Source organism: Apiospora marii (assembly GCF_038362585.1).
Source record: "Apiospora marii strain CBS 49790 chromosome Unknown utg000005l_segment0_segment0, whole genome shotgun sequence".
NCBI lineage: Eukaryota > Fungi > Ascomycota > Sordariomycetes > Amphisphaeriales > Apiosporaceae > Apiospora > Apiospora marii.
The window spans coordinates 4861411-4883232 of NW_027117377.1; the positions used below are offsets into that span (position 1 = coordinate 4861411).

Here is a 21822-nt window from a genome sequence, read left to right on the forward strand (position 1 = left end):
CACTGGGAATTTGAGCAGAGAAAGGCATTTACGTACCAACGGCTAGACCACTTACCTATTGTTCAAGCTTTGGTATCAAATTACTTGGCTTGCCCTCCCGAGACACCCATCAACGGCTTTTTTTCACCCGCCATATCTGCCAGCAGGAAACGGTAGACCGCACAAACAGCCAAGATGCCCCACGCGGTGTCCATGCCGTCGCCTGGCTTACAGGCCCTTATTCTGTGTGGGCCGGGATCTTCGTTTCCAACGTTCACGTCGAACCCGGACGAGAACCCCAAGGCTTTGCTGCCCATTGCAAACCGGCCTATGGTCTGGTACCCGATAGATTTTTGTTATCGTACAGGAATCACAAGTACGGCCAACCCCGGTTCTCTTCTGAACTCGTCGCTCTGGTTAGCTGACGAAACTCAATAGACATTACCTTGATCTGCCCTCCATCTGCTGCAAATGCTATCAGCACAGCTCTGAAGACTAACCCCTTCTTGACGGGCCTGCCACACCCGCGGCCGGATCTGCTATCTCCTCAGGATCTCGATCAGAACACTGGTACTGCTGAGATCCTTCGTCTACCAGAGGTCAGAGAGATAGTTACCTCCGACTTTGTAGTGCTACCTTGTGACCTGGTGTGTGAACTTGGTGGCGATAAACTCCTCCAAGCATGGATGGTCAAGGCTGCCACCGGCCTCGTGGACGATGAAGGCTCCCCTCGTGGCAGCGGTGGTCTGGGTGTGTGGTACGAAACCAAGACCGCTACAGCGATTAAGGGCGAGGAGACGGATTTCATCGCAACCGCGCCCCTCGCACAACCTCTGGTGCCTACAGCCAAAGACTCATTACTCCCAAAGCTCTCGAAACTGGCACTTTCTATGCCAAAAGATTCGATGAAAGACGTGGTAGAAGAGAAGGGGGGCTTTCCGGTACGACATGGACTACTGCGCAAGCATCCCAAGCTTAGAGTGCTCACGACTCATCGGGATGCACACATCTACATCCTCCCGCGGTGGACAGTGGACTTCGTTGCAGCAAACCCACGTCTTGAGAGCATAGGGGAGGATGTGATTGGATGGTGGGCGAAAGCCGGCTGGCAACCTGCGCTTGCCGAGAAGTTGGGGATCAAGAAGATCGCGGAGGGACAGTCGCCAGAGGCCCAAGACAACTCTAGTAACCATGGCGATAGTGTGCCTCCTTCGCCCATCACGCACGAGCAATCACCAGAAGCTTCTCCATCACGACACACGAGGTCGCTGGTATCTTCTAAGCCGAAGGAGGATGTGCCACCTCTGCTGGCTTATATCCATCCGTCTGCGCAGCCCGATATGCCGCTCATCCGCCGGGTTGATAATGCCAAGTTGCTGTTAGCTGTCTCGCTGCAACTCGCGAAGCTACTTTCCGTGGAGGAGGTTGGCCTTGATGCGGCGCCTGTCTACGCGCATGCCAAAAAGGTAGCGTACCCCGAAGGTGTGAAGCCGCGCACAACCATCACCAGACAAGATACGCTTATAGCCGACAACGTCATGGTGGAGGAGAAGACGTCGATCAAGGAATGTGTGATAGGCGCGAACTGCCAGATCCGGGAAGGGGCCAAGCTCTTCCAGTGTCTACTGATGGATGGAGTCGTGGTTGGCAAGGGCTGCAAACTCACTCGGTGCATCTTGGGCAAGCGGAGTGACATTGGTGAAGGCTCTACGTTGACCGACTGTGAGGTACAAGAGAACCTCCTGGTTGAACCAAAGAGTAAGTGCATGCTTGTTCGTCCCTTATCCTGTGAACCTCCATGACTAACGTGCCACAGCCGAGGAGAAGGAAAACAAGCTCATGAGCAGTGACGGCCTGGAAGCGACGGAACAGGAAATGGAAGAATTCCTGGGCGATGACGAGGTTGCGATTGCCTAGTCCGCCATGGCCGCTGGCGATCTGCCTCAATCAGACAGTTAAAAACCAAAAGCCCAAGCCAATGGAAAACAATATACCTAAGCATGCCGTGTCGCCCACATACCTAGACTCTCGCATAAAATCCAACATCCAAATATTGACTTGATCTGCAGAACCAGCCAATCCACGGTGGCATTGAGGGCGTCGTAACTGGGCGCCGATGGGCAAACTAATGGGCATTTCTAATGCCCGACGAGGTTGAGGATCCGAGGGTCTGGAACGGCTAAATCAATAATGCGACGGTTTTGATTAGAAATGGTCACATTGGTGGAATACTGGCGTCTCATTCGCATTTGCAACAACCCCATGCTCGATCAGAGGGACAGTACCTATTGCATTTGTCACCGCATTAGCGACATCTTTGGGCTGTATATGCCCAACCATACCGTAACTGTGCGGTCGCCTATTTGCCCTATCAAGTGTGGGCGATGCCGGCCTTTTCCAGACCATGTAACCCCCTCGATGACAGACTGACCCTGGTCGGTCGGGCTTTCGCACAGACGTCTTTTCAGTGGTGATGATTACTTAAACTGCATCTATCTACCTGCCAACTGCATGCATGCAGAGAGAGAGAGAGGTCTAGGTAGGCAATGCATCTACACCTGGCAACCTACACACCGTTACTTCGGGCCTCGCTGACCCGCATGAAGGTGCACACTGATGATCTGACCGCGGCCAATCAGGACCCCGGCGCGCCCAGCACCCAGGTCTTCCACATGGTCCTGTTTGCCTGTATTTTTTTTCATTCGAAAAGGTTTAGGCGCGGTGGGCAGGGGGGTCGGTGATGGTCTGGTAGGGGTTGGCGATACTTTTTGAGAATACGGAGGGGGGCGGACCTAACAATGCTCTCTCTGGCACATGGCATGGCACTTGTATGCATGAGAGAGAGCGATAGGCGGCCAACTAAAACAGCCAGCCACCAGGACGAGGAAGGTGAAGTAGCCGCGCACCCATGCTCGTCGACCATTGTTACGTACGAGTCGCTGGCGGGCATGGGTTGGTAGCCCGAGGGGTGGACCAGGAGGGCTGGTCCTGGTTATTTCGATTTCTGAGCCAGGCGGGCAAGCAGTCCGGCTGTCGGCATTTTCTTACATGCGTAGATGGCGAGGGAGAAGGTGAAGTGAGCGAGAGCCGGGAACCACATCGTGAGCGGCGGCAATGGTTTCTCTCCCCTGTTCTTTCCCTCTTTCATCTTGGCAGTCAAGCCCCCGACTCACCGAAAAGAAGGAAAAACGTGCTTTCGTAGTACCTAGTGTGCATGGTGACTCTTGTTTGACATGTTTGTTTGTCTGTTTGCTTCGCGCGGTGGGCGCTGGTGTGTCGGCCCGGGCTGCCACTCAGTTGCCATGGAAAGATCTCGTGGCAGCATGGCGACCGCTGCAGGCTAACACTCGACTAACGTTTTTCCTTTTTTCTTCCTCTATGACTGGACGCCTGCCTCCATAACGTCGTATCGTCACCGTTATTTTGATGTTTGCTGCCGTGTATTTTCTCTACGCCGCCCCTTTTCCACATGTCTTCTAGTCACGCCACAAGTTCCGCCCACCCACGGAGCTTGCCTTGTCGTATTGCGTCGTGTGGCAGCCACACACCACATACGCACACAGGGTCGGATTTACCACGCGATCAAATAAGTGATTTCTAAGCAAGACTAGTGTGAGATCTCCATCTGCCAGCTGGGCTGGCTGGGCTGGCTGGCGTCGTCGTCGTCGCGTGGTGGAAGAGGCTAGGCAATGCCGAACGTTAATCTCGATCCGGCGTCTGTAGCGAATCGGTAAGACGGGCAGCCGTCCTTTCTACAGCTTAGCTTTTCCAGTCCCGGGTGGGGCTGGCTTGCAGGAGGGACTCTCTCTCTGCAAGCCTCTTCGTTTTCTTTCTGTTGCTCGGCGCCTCGTGGATACTACGGCTCTTGGTGGTCGGGAGGTCGGCTCTGTACTGTAAATTTGAAATGGGAAGAAAGCCAGCTGGTTCCATTTACATGGTGACGAACATGCATACCGTGCCTTGGTCCTTTGCTGCTAGTATGGTGACATAGCATCATAGCAAGTTGCGGTTGGTACCTCAGTAGTCCGTATCAAAGCTGCGATAGCATCAAGCATGGAATCTCGTATTCCGAGATCTCCATGCACGTTCCATGCAGCTCGTGGCCTCAAGCTGCTTCTAAGTATAGGATTTCCCGTTAGCCATTCATCGTGCGAAGGCGCACTCTCGTTGGTGATATCTCAAACATGGAAGTCGTCTCTGCCTCCTTCATCTCCTATCGTTCTCCGGGCAGGCATCACTGCCAAACATACACTGCATGAGCCGATGGTAGTCGTCGACATGTAAGCAAGCGTGCGTAAGTTAGACTGGTTATATTTGGACGTCCTTGCTGTCGCCAAATCCCGTCAAACCCCGTCAGATCCCGCGGGAACTTCCGTTTGGACCACGCTGTAAATGAGATACAAGACCGATTTCAATGCGCTCGTGACGTGATTAGTGAACAGAGGAGGTCAAAGATCGGAGATAGAACGAGGCACAGAGCTGTCCTGCCCTGTTTCAGCGAGATGAATGGCCCCCCAACGACGCAGTTACCCAACAGCGGTTCCGAAATGTCAGTGCTGCCAGTATCTGACAAGGCCGAGATCGCCTGCTCGACGTCCAAAATCGTACCATGGCTGCTGATGATGGCGAAAAATGTGATATTAGACTCTGACCGGGTAGCTGCCAGATGTTGCCAGGGCCGGCCGGGGGCTCGTCGTAACCAACCTCAAACACCATCGAAGATAACCGAAATGGAGGTCACATGCCGGTTTCTCCAAAGGACCAATAGCCAAAGCTTGCTCGGAACTCGAATTCTGATTGGGTGATGAACGAAACCAGCCTGTCCAAGCCTGCTTTGCCCATGGATCGTCTTTCTTTGCTGTGATATACGTCACCCATGGGAAGCACGGCGCAGATCTGCCCGTCGGCTCCGGACTCACTACATGGCCGTAGGAGTTAACGAATAGGTACGTATTTGTATTTTCCAAACGCCGACATTTCCTCTTTGTCATCGTCTTTTGCGCCCAGACATGCCAGCCTTCAGCCCACGAGCATGACGTGCGGTACAGAACAAGACATGGAAGACAAGGCGATAGACCAGGGTTGTTCGCCGTCTATTTTTATCTCATCCTCGTATGGGTAGGTAGTTAGCTGTGATTGAGATCATCTAAGGTTAGCCGCTCGAAATTATCTTGGGGTTTATTACTTAACCATGTTTGCTCAATGTTTTCTTTCCCCTGCCTGTTTATGCTGCTAGAGATACCGCCATCCGTCGAGACTAGGCTGGCTAGAAGAGCTAGAGTAAAATGAGAGACCCTGGCTAGTCAAAGTCGGCAATGTCCGGACTCCGTTCGGATCTGGCTAGTTTCGTACATAAGGCTGGGAGATATACACCGTTTCGACGCATAGAATCAATGACGTTGTTGGTTATGCGTGTATCGGGGCGTGTAGGGGTCAGGAAGGTAGTCCATGTCCCCTACTCCCCTTCACGATCTCCACGTGAGGCAACGGTGGTCAAGGAGTCTTGGGGTCTGGCAGGGTGCGCAATCGCATTCGTACACTGTCAGCTTGTGCCCGATGCGGCGAAGGGACGGTAAACCCCTCATTTCTGCAGGTCGTCGACAGCCGACCCGGGTCGCCATTGGACTCGGTTGGCACAGGCACATCCATCCTTGAGCGGGCGGGGAGACCGTCTGGATTGGGCAAGCCGGGATCGCCAGTCCTGCAGACACGATGCGCAGGTTCCAGATAGGAAGGTGGTAGAGTTCGCACACGTGAAGAGTCCTCGGTTCATCCCACAACCCCGAGATCAGAGACATCCACACATTTTGGGTCGGCAACCCGAATGGAGGCCCGGCAAAAAAGCTCAGCGTGATGTGCTAACGATGGATGTTTGTTTGTTTGCAGGTATGGACCACTCGCTAGAGTAGTGCTGTTAGTGGAGTTTGGGGCGGGAATTTTAAGCTTTCAGGCCCCGCTGTAATGATGTGTAAGAAAGTTCGACCCTGCATAGAATCATTGCTTTTCTAGAAGAGTTAAAGTCGACGACAACTCGACCATGGCTGCAAAATATGACGCCCGAGTAGAGTAAATGGGGGAAGAGAGAGGCTTGCTTTCCTGGCAATACTGGCATTGGGCCCAGAACATGTCGTGCCACCCTTCGCAGGCGGGTAAATAAAGCTAGAGTCTGCCAAATGGACTTGATTGGTATTTTTGATATGCTGTGTTACTCTGCTGTGCTTCGCTTTATGTCGGGGGTCAACACCCTCTCCTCTCCACTTTGCATTGCCATCGCCATCACCACGATGGTGACACCACCGTCGACTGATTTACAGGCCAGGATATATTTATTTCACCAGGACACAGCCACTTCAGCTATCCTGACTCTTTGATGCGGCTCGAAATTCAGTCAACCATGGTACTTTCTCTTCATCAGTCCCAATGCGTACCCCTTTCTTTTCCTTTATGTGTGTGTCCATGATCCATTATACAGTCGCAACTTGAATTAGATAACGCTTGATGGTTGTCACTGCATAGGCGACATGCCTCCAAGCCGGAGGAACCGCTTGAACTGCCTAATACCACACGGGCATGACGGGTGCAAATCCGCCAAGAGGGTAGTGCTTGGTGTCCAACCGAAGGAATGCGTGCATTGATTCGCTGGTAGGTACGTGTTGTCATCCTGCGTGGGAACTTCCGTTGTAAGTAATCTTCAGCGAGGTGGCGTAGGAGTGTGTGTTGATCCTCCAAGCTCGTGACAGATTTCTCAATATGACTCTGAACGGCACACGAAAATTTGTATAGCAGGTGGATTCGTAACTAAATTTGAGCAGTAGTCTATTCCAGAGTCATGTGCCTTTTTGTTACACGACTTTAGTGCACTGTCCCGGTGGTGGCGTCACGCTGTGCAACTGTTACACCTATAAGGCTGAAGGAGAGACATCATATATTCTTATTCGCTGCGCTATTAGAGAATGACAGAGCACAGTTCAAGATTTCTCGAACCGAAAGACTGGAAATGGCGTTGAAAAGAGAAACGACAACCCGATCACTGTCTGTTCTTGGCAATTTTGTTACCCCCTGTCCACCTGCAACCAAAAGTATTTTTGGGCAGCACATGCCTACTTAATCTGCAGGTGACCAGTCAACACCATGGCTGGCAGTTTCCTATTTCAACGAATTAGACAGAAAATTCCGACGCTCAGCTGTTATACGCACCCTTTTTGGCTTTTGACGACGAAGAAAGGAAATTCGACGAAGACTTGCTTAGTCTCGGCCGTTCACTTTCCCGCAAACGTGACAGACTCCTTGAGCGAGCTCCTGCTGGACATTACACCCTCCCTTTCTCACGTCAGGTTCATTGGGATTGTCCTCTCCACATGCTTGTCCCTTTCGCTTCTTGGCGCATGGTTCAATCTCTTCATTCCTCAAATGGGCGGAAGGGCAGTCGTAGATGTAAACCTTCTTGTTACACATGATGATCCAATTTGAGTTGGAAGGGTTGAAAATCGACTGGTATAAGGTATTTGAGAATATAATGTTTGTGATGGAAGTGGCAGTAGATCATGGGAGTCTACGGGAGTTTGTAAAAAGGTTTCACGATCGTGGCATTGTTGAAAGGTTTTATACTCGACGGTCTGCTTAAAACTACCTATTCAGAGACTACCGCACTCGAACAGACATAAGGGCCCGATTTTCACGATACCGCAACAAAATTCACATGATATGTCAGTATCATAGACCCCCATGAAGGCTGTATACCGGGGCCACGAAGGAAGAGGCCCTTTTGCCGTCGGTTGCGCTCTTGGCTTCACGATCCGTCCAACAAAGGTCTTCGTACTAGCTCCTCGATGGTTTGTGATGGTTTGTCATGTTAAGCTGCAGGCTGCCGTGTCTTGGAGTTGATCCGAGTAATACTGTGCGAACCGATTGGGATTATGGTTCTTGATATCTCGGGACCAGCCAATCAGGGCTCTTTGTCTCGAGTCGACCACCTGCTGGCAGCCGAAAAGCGCAGGATCGAGTTCGTACCGCTGTATGCAGATGGCTGCTTACCGCAGCATCCAGCTCACGAATACGGCTGCCTGCAGTGTGGGAAAAGAGCGGCACTTTACCCCAGCGAGAAGCTATCCAGGATCGTCGATTTCAGTATCATATGAGATGAAAACAGCCTGTTGTCGTCGTTGGGGGTGGGACAGGGGTGGTGGAGCTTTCCGAGCCTCAGTCAGGGGCTAGATGTGTCCGCCCGTGGGATATGGCGGGTTTCCGAACGAGACTTTCATGTGTTCTCGGGTGCAGCGGAAGCCATGGTGTCACCACTGCCACCCACTGTCCGCGGTCGCACCCTGCGGCTCCCAGTGGCCGGGGTGATACAAGGCGCGGCAGAGTGCGGAGGTGTGTAACTCCGACCCAACGTCCCATGCTACCATCAAAGGAGACATAGCCGCAGTAAACCAGAATCGTAAGCCAGCCTGTCACGATGTGGCAAGAACCGGCAATGCTATTTCGAGATCCAGAGAGAGAGAAAGAGAGAGAACAACCTAGTCGTCGATGCTGGCTTCACCGGCCTTGAGCCCATGCTCACCGGTGAGTCCAAGCAAGCTGTTTGCCGACTGGGTACTGGCTTGGCCAGGGTTTAGTTGCAACTTTGCAGAACAGGGGGCGAAGATGGGATTGACGGGATAGGGCAGAATTGATCGAGAACCTGTCACCTACCCTGGCAAGGCATCTGGGCCCTGACGTTGTCGGGCCTGGAACTCTCCGCGAGAGCCGTGCTCCTGCTGGTCAGTTCAAGTTGGGTAGGGGTTGGCGACGAATTCTCTCTCCGAGTGACAGGCAAACATGAGGTTCTCGTCTCGTGGAAGTTGGCAATGGTAGCGGGGTTTCCATTATTGTCTGGCGAGGGGTGACGAATCCGGACAGATAGCCGCTAATTAAAACAATCTTACGTTTTTAATCCTCCTACAGAAAGAGCCCTGTGCTGGTAAAAGCACTACTACAGGGGATTTACGGCCGAGAGAGTCAACTCAATTTAGCTGGCGGGCAGGGGGTGGGTGAGGGGGCGGCGCTGGCTTTTTCCTCTGCTGACACACGCTCGGCACGACTCTCAGGAACCAGGGTTGCTGGTCTCGCGCCGATCAATCAAAAAGAGATCTGCCACTTCCACTCCCCCACCTGCCGCAACAATGAGCAAAAAAAGCCGTTACGAAGCAGATTAAGGTGCTGATGATCACGGTCTGCATTGTACACACCAACCCAGACCAAGGCTCCCCAAGTCGCAAACAATGTTGCATACCAACTTGCTGCTAGCTGGGCGCAAGCAAATAGACCCGGCGACTGGTCTAGGATAACGACACGTTTCGGCCTCCTTCGGAACGCACACTTGCAGCTGGCTGAAGCGCGGTACGCGAAAAAAAGCCACCCTCTAAAGCTACGTGTACTTGGTTGCTTCTGTGCGGGCCTCATTCCTAACCAAAAGACTACCTACCGCCTACCTGGCCAGATGGATAAGTCTACTACTTGCTTATCTAAACGGCTTCACTAACCGCCAAGACAATGCAAAATAGTACGTTGCTAGGAATGAGGTGCGGTGCTGGCGTGCGCTCAGGGGTCCATCAGAATTAAGCCGTCATGATACACGATCAACGACTAAAAGATGTGGATAGAGACATCGAGAGACCGATAGATTTTCTGCCTACATGTATCTACCACCTACGTAAAGAAACTATACAGGGATCGGGTCGGGTAGGGGATCCTTCGTAAGAAAAGAATCGCCTGTACTGGAGCTCGAAATGTCGGATAATGCATCGCCATTCAACCTGACTGGGCACTAGACACTTGGGCTTGTTGATGTGATGTATGTGTGTTTGGACATCAATCAACCATTCTGTGCAGTGAGTTTAGGTACCTTTTCGTTCAATAGCAGGCGGCCAGCACTCCAGCCAATACAATGATTGGAGATGGCCTCCGGCCTACAGAGAGAGTGGGCCCGGGGGCTTCACCTAGGAGGCACTAGACAAGGGGAGGAAAGGAGGAGTGTTCAGTTTCCCACCCCTCCCCTCCCCCATTCGAGCCAAGCTATCGTCTTTACGTATCTACCTACTGCTCTTGCTTCCATTAAACTCATGAAAAAAGCAACCAAGGCGGCTCGTTCAGCCCAGTAAGTTCTTTCAACACCCGTACGCAAAAAAAGAAACCTCTAGCTGCTCAATCTAGCTGACACGAACCAGGGGTCTTTCGTTCGGTAATGCACGGCATTGCATGGCCGGTCGGCCATCCACTCGGCCGACCGCCCCCTCCTCTTCCAACTTGAGAAGGACAGACAGCCAGCATTGATTACTATACCGAGTACTGCAGCCAGCGAGCCAGGATTCAGTCGCGCTGATCTTCCCCAGGATTCCCACCAAGGTCTCATTGCGTCTGATTCGAACCCCCATTAGGAGACGGGCTCGTAAGATCGCCATCCCTTCCGAGCCCCATGAGAAATCTGCGAGGCCACCACAGTCTTTTTTCGGCCCCCAATGCAACTATCTTGAGATCTGAGGCATTCATGTCGGCTGTCTACCGTCGCCATTGGCTCCAACCCCTGCAGAAGCCCAGCGCTCGTGGGCGACCGGGATCAACCCCCAACCAAGCCTCATGAGCTTTCTTTAGACGTGACAAGATGAACTTTGGGCAAACAACCCATCTGCAGGTCCAGACAGACTGGACGGATGCATTCGGACAGAGACAGGCACGCAACGGCGTTCGTGGTCACGATGCTCCTGGCATCATCCAGCACACACACACAATCAAGGTCTTCCCCTCAATATTTCCCAATTAGTAGCTTTCTGTTTGGGTCGGGGTCTAGATTATATTGTCCGCAGCGAGAGCGCCACTCCGCAGATCTGGCTCTTCTGTCTTAGCAAAAGCCACTTGAGACTTGCGGGGCGGCGATCCGACTTTGCCCATTCCTCGGGTTCTTCCAGCGGGCAAGATATTGCTGTCAGCTGTGTCTCGAAAAGTCGAGACTGACGCGGTATCGTCTCGCAGCTAACTAGGTAACTGCTTTCCTGTGGCCTCTGCTCTACTGAGCATCTAGAAGGTCAGTTGACGAAGATTTGCTTGCTGTACCCTGCATTAGCTTCTATATATGCGCATGGGTACACGACCTCGAGGTTTCTAATTATAAGAATTGCAGCTCACGGTTTACTCCGCCAGGCCCTCTTTGCCAGCTTTCTCTGGCCATGGCAAAATAACGTAGGTGAGCAGGTATCTCGTAAAGTGGATTCTTGGTGTTGGTTGTTTTGTAATTTGGGAGCGCTAGACCAGACTGGACTGAACCAGGTCTCTGGGTCGGCGGTTGGTTGGCACAATGTACCTCCTACACCTGCACAATACCACGTACAACACCTCTCAAATAGTTCGACATGATTTCAGACCTATTGGGTTAGCTAATGCGGGCCCTGATACTTTCTCGTTTTCTCGCTTAGCCTAGCAGGGTATGAGGAGTGATGGAGGCCAAGCACCCAGGAAACCTCGGACGATACACCCACCCCATCCCATCCTCCCAATCCCACTCCCACACCCACACCCCATCCATACCCGGAGGCTTGCATTCACTCTTCAAGCAACAGGCACTGAAGCACGCCACCTACTACATCTCGCACACCTCCCCCCTCCTCCCATTCCATCTCGAGGCTCTTCGCCTTGTACCTACGCGGCCCGAGTTTCTCCCCTACAAGATTAAGAAGCATTGTGTTTAACCATGCCGGTTTGGTAACTTCATGAAACATAGTAGTTCCCTTCCAGGGAGTGGCTTGGATCAATCTTAGATTTCGACTTTTGGGGCTTATCGATTCTCCCAGTATATCTAACGAGATATCCTCTTCATTCCTTTGCAACGAATTCGAGAGGAACTATCATCTACCTCTCCGCCTGTTTGGTCCCAAGCCCAATCAGCCTATCCCATCCAGTGACACCCAATCCCCGAGGTTTGCAAGCTGTTGAACCCATCCGCTCCCTCGGCTATTGGAACACGGGGTCCTTGTAATACAAGACTACAAGTCGACACTAGCGTCACACTCACACACACGCACCATGGACCAGCAGCGAATGCCCTTGGGATTCCGTGTTGGCTTTAACGGCGAGGACCTCGACTTCGGAAGCCAACCTCTGTCCAGTGCCTCTTCCGCACGAAGTTTCTCGACCGCCTCTTCTGCCTGCGACCCATACACACCGACATCTGGGAGATCAACTCCCAATCAACACCAGCCGCCCCGATCAGCCATGGAAGAATTTGAGCCCGTCATTTGTGCCACCTCCACCTCCATGGGATATGAGATGACCCCTCCAACCTCTGACCTCAGCGGCTACTATCCCGTCGATGTCAAGTCGGAATATGCCCCTTCAATGTCGTCTGAAAATATGCTCTCGACTCCCATGCGCAAGCTTCACCTCCAGGAGCAGATGATCGACTTCGACTTCAATCATGTCCTGGGGAACCCGCTGCCGCCCTCGGGCGCCCCCTTCGAGTCCACCAACCCACATGCACTACAACACTACCCCCTCCATGAGTCCATGACCTCCGGCTCGCCGCCCATGGCGCTGTCCCCTCCCCTGGGCCCCACGCCGTCCTATACCTTCAACCAGGACTACGACGAGTACCCGCCGTGGCCGCCGCAGATGACGACGGAGCAGCACCAGCACCAGCACCCCCTGGACTGCAACTACTACAGCATCCCCGAGCCCGCCGCCATGCACATCCACCTGGACACGGCGCGGCAGAACGCGCCCGCGTCGGTCCTGCGGAGTAACGTCAAGCGGAAGGTCTACATGGACAATGCCCAGCGGCGGGGGACGTCGCTCCAGAAGGTCCACGGCCGGAATGAGGCCAAGAAGGACATCAGCGAGGAGCAGATTCCCGTGTCCAAGATCCCGAAGGCGATCCACGTCTGTGATTTCCCCGGTTGTGAGAAGCAGACGGCGTTCAAGAGACGTGAGCACCTTCGGCGCCATCAAAATACGTATGTATTTCCTACTTTCGTTCTTTTTTTTTTTTTTTTTTTGGCTTCCTTATTCAGAGCCAACCCAATCCATATCTCTCTATCATGTGTCAGTCAATCTTTACTAACAGTCTGGCTATAGGAAACATGGTCTGGGGGTAGAAGTGACGTGCGAGTTCTGTCCCAAGAAGTTCAACCGGAGGGACAACTGGCGGCAGCACCTGCGGCTCCACACGGAGCCCAACCGCCCCATGACGCGGACGGAGTACAACCGGGAGGCGGTCCAGAAGTACGAGGAGGAGCGGAATAACACCAAGCGCCGGAGGCCCCCGGTCAAGAAGCAACAGACGGCGGGCGAGATCTAAAAGCTCCCAGAAGGAGAAACAGACGAAAAAGGCGAGGAGAAACAGAAACAGAGAAAGAGAGAGAAAAGAAGCTCTCTGCCAGGAGCAGGGCGCCAACTATCACCACCAACCATACTTTGTCTTTTGCTATTTTGCACACAGCCCATCCTACTCGTACTCCTCTCATCTCTACTACCACCTCGACCGCCTTCTAATCTCGCAACGGTGCCACGAACATGAACGACCATTTCTTGAGGCTTCTAGGCCGGGGCGGGACGGATTCATCGCCAAGAAAACAGCATGGCACACACACACATTCAACGGAGTTAGTGATTTTATTGTGGAGTTTTGGTTCTGCTTACAACAACAAACTCATGGGGGCCGGATTTGCTTTTTGGAAATCTACATGTGTCATCTGGGGGAAGGCCGGGACGTGATTGACTCACCAAGCGGCACGCTAAAAGGGGGCTTCGCTTTGCTTTGGTGGGAAGAGGAGTAATGTGTTGTGTGGCTTTTCGGTTTTGTTTCTTTTCTTTTTGGATCTTGTTTTCTACCCAAGTCGAAGAAACAGAAACACACACATACACATATACACACACGAGAGGCTGGGTTTGGAATTCGTATAGCAAAGGTGTTTATCACAGCATTCAGAAATCCATGAGCAATCAAAATAATCAAAAAATCAAACTCATCATCACTATCAATATCAATATCACTTCAATACTCACTACTACTATTACTACGCACAAACAAAAGGAGGCCTCGCAGTTGTTTCTTTTTTCTGCAGATCCCCACCCAGATATTGGAAAAGACGCGATCTATGACACGGGACAAATGCCACAAACGCACCCCGCATTCTGGGCCCCCCTGTTCTTTGGGTGTGTCTCAGATGCAAGTGGCGATGCGGCAGCTATCCGCTCCTCTTTGCTATCGAGTGCCAATATGGCCGAGACAGGCAGAGCCAAGGAAAAAGCCACGTATATACTCGGCTTACGTAGACTGTTGCCCCGAGCCCGAGAATATTCGCTTTGCTTTCAGTACTAGAAGCAGGAAGAAGGCCCATGGCTATATTTGAGGGTGACCTGCTCTCTGCGAGCTTGGGCTGGTATCGAACCGGAAGTAGTAACACAAAAGAATAATGCTTTGTATGGACGTCGACTCGACTATGATATCCAATCACGTAACGTTACGCGGCAAACAACTCCGTTGCTGGCGGCACGCGCACGATCGGGAGCGAATAAAGAGCCGATGATCATCGAGGAAAGCGCCGCTAAGCAAGAGCCCATGATCCTTGCCCGTTTTCCTGTCTTTTTCTTTTTGGTGTGGACACTGAACAAGCTCTATCGGATGACAGGCAACTGACAGCTGCAGGGTCATAACTGTAAAAAAGCTGGCGTGGAATCTGATATATCATATTACGCTAGCTAAGGTAGGCGGCAGGTTAAAAAGGAGAGACGACATGACGTTCGGACGAATTAGTAGTAGCACGGGTGGGGTCGAAACGCCCAAACGCTCCGGTCCGGGTCAATATGTACGGCATTTCGAACACGCTTTGCTTTTTCTCCTTCCATTCTCTCTCTCTTGTAGTAGTAGTTTGTTATCTTTATTGCTGCTTGGGGGGAGAGACACTGCGTCATTGACTTCTTGTCTCTCTCTGGGTGCGGGACGGCGGGCGGACGGGCGTGAGTGATGACATGCATACGAGACAGGCAGTTAGCGCGACTGAAGAGACGCTCCGCGGCAAAACAAAGCATATATACAGTACATGGCGGAGGGACTTGGGGAGCTGTCATTGGTAGGTAGTCACAACCATCGCTTATGTTGGTGGCAGGCTCAAGCAAGAGCTGCCTGTTCAGGTTTGCGGGAGCGAGCGAGCGGCGTCTGTGAATGGCTTTCCGCATTGACTACTAGGGGTAGGTATTGATACGTCTTCGACGGCCTTTTGGGACTGTCCAGAGTTGTCCTACCGCACGTAGAATAGGTGTGGCGTCTACGACGTTGTCCGCATTCGCGATATCGGAATTCTCCGGCCGGTCCGGCCACACCCCCCGAAAAAAAAAAAAAAAGGAAATTCCGTGGCGCGTCAGAGGAGAGCTGATATGAGATATGTGGGATTTCACAAGCGAGCAAGCGAACAATGTGTGATCAGATGCGGACGTGAGCGCGCGGATGTCTTCCACCATCAGTAATCATATCATCCAGGGCCGTTGAATATGGCGTTACTATCATATTATTACGTGCAAGGCGCCAAGGTTGTCGAGGCGCAAAGCAAGCAATCACCGAAAAGAAGACAGACCACTACTGCCGAGACTAACCCCCCCTAAACTCGGGCCGTTGGGCGCCAGCGAACCGACCCCCCGACCCAAGATCTGCGCTCACCGCAACAACAACGGCTTTGTCGCCAAGCTTTCTGTTGGTTCGGCATGCAGATAGGTATGACTGCGCGGTTTTCCCTCCTCCCCTGCCCCTTCCTTTTCTTCCTTTCCGCCCAGATAGATGCAAACATACACACACATAAGGTTACTTATGCAGCAGCATGCATTGTACAATGCACTGTCACCACACCAAACCCTGCGTTATAATCACTGCAGCCAACGACAATGGCACACGAGGTGGGAGTCTCATGCACGAGCGATGCAAACTTGTCTAGCTCGTACATGGAATATCGACACACTCGTCCATAAATATTATATCATATCAAAACAAGATTAGTCGAGACCGGCGCAAAACAGGCGGGGTCGAAGCGCGGATATTGGCATGGTACTGTTTGCGTATCACTATTTGGTTGGGCCGCATTAGCACGATCCATCCCGTCGGTACAGAAATGCAGAGACGTTGCAACGCGTCCCCCGTCACACATCACGGCGCCATTCAACACCGAACTCCGCCCGACCTGGGGTTTTTGTTGAGAAGGGGAGCGAGCCCGTTTCTGAAAAGATAAGTAGGTAGCCATCGTCTCTCTTATCACCGAGCCGAGTTAGGTATAGTTAATCATGGTTCTTCATCCACCGAATGTGAGATACCACATCAATAGACCATCGGTAGTAACGTGTGAATGAATACAACTTGTGAACATAGCATGGGTATGAACTCGGCGGTTTAGTAATGGACCAATGCTTAATACCATGGACAAAAAGAAAGAGCCGAGAGAACCGGATGACATGACACCCAGCCCTACGCCTCGACCCTGCCGAACACCCTGTCCCCCTCCCCTTTTGACGATCCGAGATTTGATTACCACCTCAAGAAACCCACCAACCCACACACGCATCCATCATCTGACTCTGCCTCTTTATCGACCGACCGCCTGAGAAGAATCAGACCCCAGTGCGGGGTCGGGCCAGGGTTCACGGCTCGAATAGGCATCCTCGGCGGCAAAATGAGAGTCGAGGTGTGTAGATAGAGATAGTTAGGTAGCATCACACCTGCCCGGCCGCCCCCAAGAGATGTGGCAGGCGTCAAAGGAAGGTTCTGACATCACGCAGCGACTACTACCACTCTACTTTCTGGCGTATCGAGTGGTTTATGCTTACCTGTTTGCTCTTTGGGGGCAGGAGATCCTGCACATGAGATCAAGCACACCAAACACACACATACATGGACATCCATCACCCCCCAAAGTCATCCGGACCGTCTCCATTCAACCAGCCGAGCGGCAAGCAAGCGGGCGAGCCGTCCCATCAGATCATGGTTCTTTCCCCTTTCTCTCTCCGCTAGGTGAGAAGACGTGTCTCCGACATTCCCTGTGCTTCAATGTCCCTCTTCTTTCTTACCTGCCTATCTTGAGATAGGGGCACCACCTACACCGTAGCATCGCGTCTAGTGTAAATCGGGGCATCTCAAATAGCCGAGCGCTTAGGCTGATTCCTTCGTCAGCATTGCTTACACGTCATGGTCTGTCTTTACTACTTTGAGATAACGTGCTGACTCCCTACTTCCACACCCACTTGCTGGCCAACCTTTTTTCGAACTCGTATGCTTTTGTCCGGTTTCCTCATCCCGGCAGGATATCGTCTTAAACTTATCTAGCCTGGGTAAATGGAAATCTGCAACGTTGCATAACAGTCAGTCAGTAAGAGGGGAATGAACCAAAAACCTACCCCGGCCGACTGATTGACCTGGATCACTGATCTCCTTCCCCTTTGAGTCCCAGCGTGTCAGTGCACTGCACAAGTTTCAACCCCATCAAGAAAAATAGGCGTCTGCCAGCCAGCCTACCAGCCAAGCCAAAAACCCCGAACCTTTTTCGTGTGCGTGCAGTTGCCCAGAGTCGCAATTGCAACATCGGCCACACCGGGAACCCGAAGCCGGTCGGCCCCCCTCCCCCCTCAAAAAGGGGAGAAACGTGCCACACACCTACAGCCAACCCGCATGACGGCTAGTCACAAGACCTGAGTCACGCTTGGGGGCCGCCAACCCGCCCGCCGGATCCGCACGGGGGCCCCTTTATCCGCGCGTATATGCGTTTGAGGGCGCGAAAGACAGAGACGAGACGTGGAGCTCCCTTTTCCAATGACTGATAGTGCGGTTCCGCGGCAATGATCAGTTGGCATATGTATGGTTGGCTATTGGTTGTGGTGTATATGTTGTTGTTTATTTTCATACCCGCGGTCTGATGCTGTGTTATGCTAAGCCTTGCTGTCCGTGGAAGAGCAAACTCCAACCTGGAAGACGCAGCGCTCTCACCGCGTTTCAAGTGGTCTGTCTGCGTCTATTGGACGGTATATATAGACGGAAATGACCCCTTGGACGCCACTACGGAAACAGGTCGATGCAAACTTTGGGCAAGCTTCTTACGTGATCGGGTTGTGAGCCGACTCGTTCTATCAGTCTTGCCTTTCCTTTACTTCTTACATGTTGAAGTCTCTAATACTTGCTGTGACTTCCCCCAGCTGTGTATGCACCCAGGTGTGTCAGGAGAAACCGGCCGTCCTTGAATGCGCCTGGCCTTATTTACTCTCGAATAGGTACCTCGTAGTTCTTTCACATGCTCTACCCGCTCAGGAGATGTTTTCAGATATATCCATTATACTACTATGAATGAATGTACAGTACGTACAAATACCCACGATCTATTCTTTATATATAATACGTATGATAGCTATGGACGATCTGGTAGATCTTATCATGCATTGATTTCAGTCGGGAGAGCTGAACTAATAGGGGGTAATATTAGTAAATTCCTGACAGTTGAATACGCTTGTATTTGCAGCTTCTTATATTGTGTACCTTTCGTCAACCATGATTATTGCATGGCCATTATAAGATTTGCCACGGTGCTGTTTAGAAGGGCTCCTTGCCGTGGACTTGCATTATAGTCCCCTAACCGTTGGTAAGGTTTCTTGACCATGACGAATGTCTCTCGTATCTCATCCCTAGCATTCCGCCCCGGTATTGATGTTCGTATGGACTTGTGTGAGGGTATGTAGCTATAATAACATCAAGGAACCGAAAGTATCTAGAAACATTGCCTTGACACTGTTAAGTAGTTGAACGGCAATAGAATTTGGCACTGATGACCCCGGATCAAGAGGGGCCAAGGCTCGTAAACCCGGACGTAGCCATGTCACGATCTTCACAAGAAGTACCGTTCAATTTTTAACGCAGTTATCTCGTGGAGTAATCTTGAAAGGCAGAAGTGGATTGTGAAATCAAATGGAAGGCAAACCTTGTAAATTCAAATAGTCATTTTACTTTTAGTACCCGAGTTACAATACACCGAAACCCTATCCCATTCCCTCCTCAGATCCCCCGAAGCCCAAGGAAGCCCCGGAAGGACCGGGCAATCTGCTCCGCCAGGGTCCCGGGCTTGCTCACGAACGGCATGTGGCCCGACTTGAAGTCGATCACCTCCCACTCGACCCTGGACTTGGCCACCCACTTGTCCTGCAGCGACGCTGGGTTGCAGCAGTCCTCCATGGTCTGCACATACACACGGCGCTCGTCGTAGCCGGGATCGGCCCAGCCCGGCGCCGACGGCTTCGTCTCGAAGGCCAGGTTAGCGTGGGGCGTCATGGCCCTGCCCAGGGCCTCGGCCTGCGAGCGGTCGCAGTCGTTGTAGAGGATGTCCATGTGAGGCTCAATGACGCAGACATTGGCGGACGGCTTTGGAGATAGGACTATCAGTACTGCACGTGATGAGGGCTCTTTGGATGAGCGGGGAGAGTTGAAACATACAGTGTTCAGTTTGATGAAGGGAGGGTAGGAACCTCCTACGGACTCGAGAAGAGATTCGCCTTCTAGGTTGATCATGGCGGCCACCCAGACAAGTCCGACGATGCTGGTCTTGTGCCCTTGCTTGGCGCGGGTCTGCTTGTCCAGGCCCTTGCACGCGGCGCCGCCGACGACACCACCGTAGGAGTGGGCGAGAAGGACGATATCCCTCTGCTGCCTATCCAAGATGGGCAGCAGCACATTGTCACGGAGATGCGCAATGTCTGCCGCACAGGTCGCCTGCGTCGGGTTCTGGGGATTGGAACTGGGATAGCCGCTGCTGAGCTTGGCTTCGATGCCCGACTCTGCCAGGTACGGCAGCATCTTGCTGAAGCAGTCCGGTGTGCCGAAGGCTCCCGGGCAGAGGACAAGGATCGGAGATGCCATGATTGCGATGTGATATAGTGTGAGTGAGGAGTATGAATGTTCACTTTGGTTGAGATGATCTCAAGGGAGTGTGAGAGATGGGGTGGGGGAGAGCCATTAAATCGTCGAAATAGTCCAGCGGAGGATCTCATTGCTGTGTGTTGGCTTTGATGTTTTGCCGCGCGGCGCAGCAGTTGTCTGCGGATCCGATGCACGTCGATGGAGACGGTCCCTCAGCCGTCCACGCCACCTCACGTTACGGCCTTGATGATTCCTAAGGACAAGGCCAGGTACCTTTTCCAATCTCGGTGCTTACATGATCTAGGGTCCTGAGATCTCCAGACGTTGAACGATCATGCAGTATGCAGGGTCCTGTGATCCAATGTCAGCTTGCTCACTGCGATCTAATTTCTCCCTCAATGTCAAATGGTCTGCCAGATGAGGAGTACTTCAAACAACTCGACTGTTAGGTTCAGAAATACACTCTTCTTGATTTTGAATGTCTTGATGTATATCATATGCCTCATGAGGACGGTGCCCCACAGGATGGCTGACGTGGATTCCTCCAAGAGATGGGAGGCAAAATAATATCCTCGTTTGTTTCTGCCAATCCTCTTGAACCTGGCATATGCTGTTCTTCGATACTCGTGCCGCTCGTCCAGGGAAGGGTAGACTGCAGCTAGACGATTGGTTGGTGCTCTGTCCAGCTGTGAGTCATCTCCCTCGACGTTGAAACGTGCAAACCGCGGCAATGAACCAAAGTCAGCGATTCGCTTTTGGATTCGGAGCCAACACGATATGGTATAGATCTGCTCCAACGCTAGCCCCAGATCCACGTTGTGCAGCAAGCGTGTAATACGGGCGACTCGGATACGCAAGGGACACCCGGTGGCTTAGGAAGACACGTCCAAACATCCGACCTTTCCACTGCCGAATTGACCTACACGGACATCATGGCCTTTGTCAAGTTCTCCATCCTCGCCTTATAAAGGCGCATCTTTAGCAACAGCAGGATTGTGAAGCCTCTTTTGCCGTCTTGGACACGGCTGCCGTGGTGTGGGGAACCATCATGGTACGTTTGGGTCAAAACCATCGAGCCATCAGGAACGCTGGAGATTCAGATTTTGGGACTGCTAGCCTTTCCAGTTCCTTACACAAGGAAGCTCATTCTGTCACCGGGTCAAGGCTGATGGTGCTGTCCACAATCGTCCTTGGCAGGTCAGACATGTTAGCGCCCACAACCGCTCACCATCACCTATCGTTTCCGATATTTGTATTGCTTCACCCGTGCGACTCGTGGCTGTCGCTACTGAAGGGGCGGACGAATACGTCTCTTGGGATCTCATCAACCATGGAATATGGGTCGTGGTGGAGACGGACAATCTCGCCATCACATCAAGTAGGTATGGCACCTGTTCCAACGAGTCGCGCCTTATCCGGAGGGAAATTCCCGGATCCGAGAAAGCTGAGCGACGAGCGCTGCAGCATATCTCTCGAACTAGGACATGACTGGTCGGCCCCTCGTCCAAGGCAATCACTGATGTGCTGTCGAAGCCGCCATCGTTCCACCTCGACGAGAGGTTGCGATCGTGGAGGGGAAATCGCGCACTCGGGGCGCTCCCAACATCAAACCCGACGATGGAGGAGAGAAGACACCAAGCCCTTCTAAGCGCTGTCCGGGACGCCAGTGCCTGGGCAGGTCAAAGTAGCAGTGACACGCAAGAGCTGCAGGGCGCCAGGCCAGCTACGGTCATGTCGCAGCCCAATGATCGAGAACAAGAGGCAGGCAGCGGGGACTATCCAGGTCCACAGTATATGGGACGTGCAGCATAGCCCACGAAGGAGGTGTTTGGAAACTTTTCGGTTGGGCAAGTGCGAAAGAAGCTGTTCTTTAAGGGGAAAGTGTCAAATGTTGTCGTACTTGCTTACCCCAAAAGCTTGTGCAGGGCGCAGTGGTC

The 21822-nt window shown here is 52.4% G+C and overlaps 4 protein-coding genes across 4 annotated transcripts; 3 read left to right on the forward strand and 1 right to left on the reverse strand.

The window, feature by feature from the left end:
• Nucleotides 1-174: 174 nt before the first annotated feature.
• Nucleotides 175-1896, forward strand: PG985_009386 (uncharacterized protein; the record flags this gene model as incomplete). The annotated part of the gene is made up of 3 exons (XM_066829154.1): nt 175-355; nt 418-1737; nt 1796-1896. The coding sequence occupies 3 exons, from the start codon at nt 175-177 to the stop codon at nt 1894-1896; spliced, it is 1602 nt and encodes a 533-aa protein (XP_066684066.1).
• A 10620-nt stretch (nt 1897-12516) lies between these two features.
• On the forward strand, nt 12517-13784 carry PG985_009387 (uncharacterized protein; the record flags this gene model as incomplete). The annotated part of the gene is made up of 2 exons (XM_066829155.1): nt 12517-12748; nt 13750-13784. 2 exons carry the CDS (start codon nt 12517-12519, stop codon nt 13782-13784), a joined length of 267 nt encoding a protein of 88 aa, XP_066684067.1.
• Nucleotides 13785-19027: 5243 nt separating this feature from the next.
• On the reverse strand, nt 19028-19885 carry PG985_009388 (Alpha/Beta hydrolase protein; the record flags this gene model as incomplete). Its single annotated transcript, XM_066829156.1, has 1 exon — nt 19028-19885. The coding sequence occupies one exon, from the start codon at nt 19883-19885 to the stop codon at nt 19028-19030; it is 858 nt and encodes a 285-aa protein (XP_066684068.1).
• A 1048-nt stretch (nt 19886-20933) lies between these two features.
• On the forward strand, nt 20934-21373 carry PG985_009389 (uncharacterized protein; the record flags this gene model as incomplete). Its single annotated transcript, XM_066829157.1, has 2 exons — nt 20934-20936; nt 21011-21373. The coding sequence occupies 2 exons, from the start codon at nt 20934-20936 to the stop codon at nt 21371-21373; spliced, it is 366 nt and encodes a 121-aa protein (XP_066684069.1).
• Nucleotides 21374-21822: the final 449 nt, after the last annotated feature.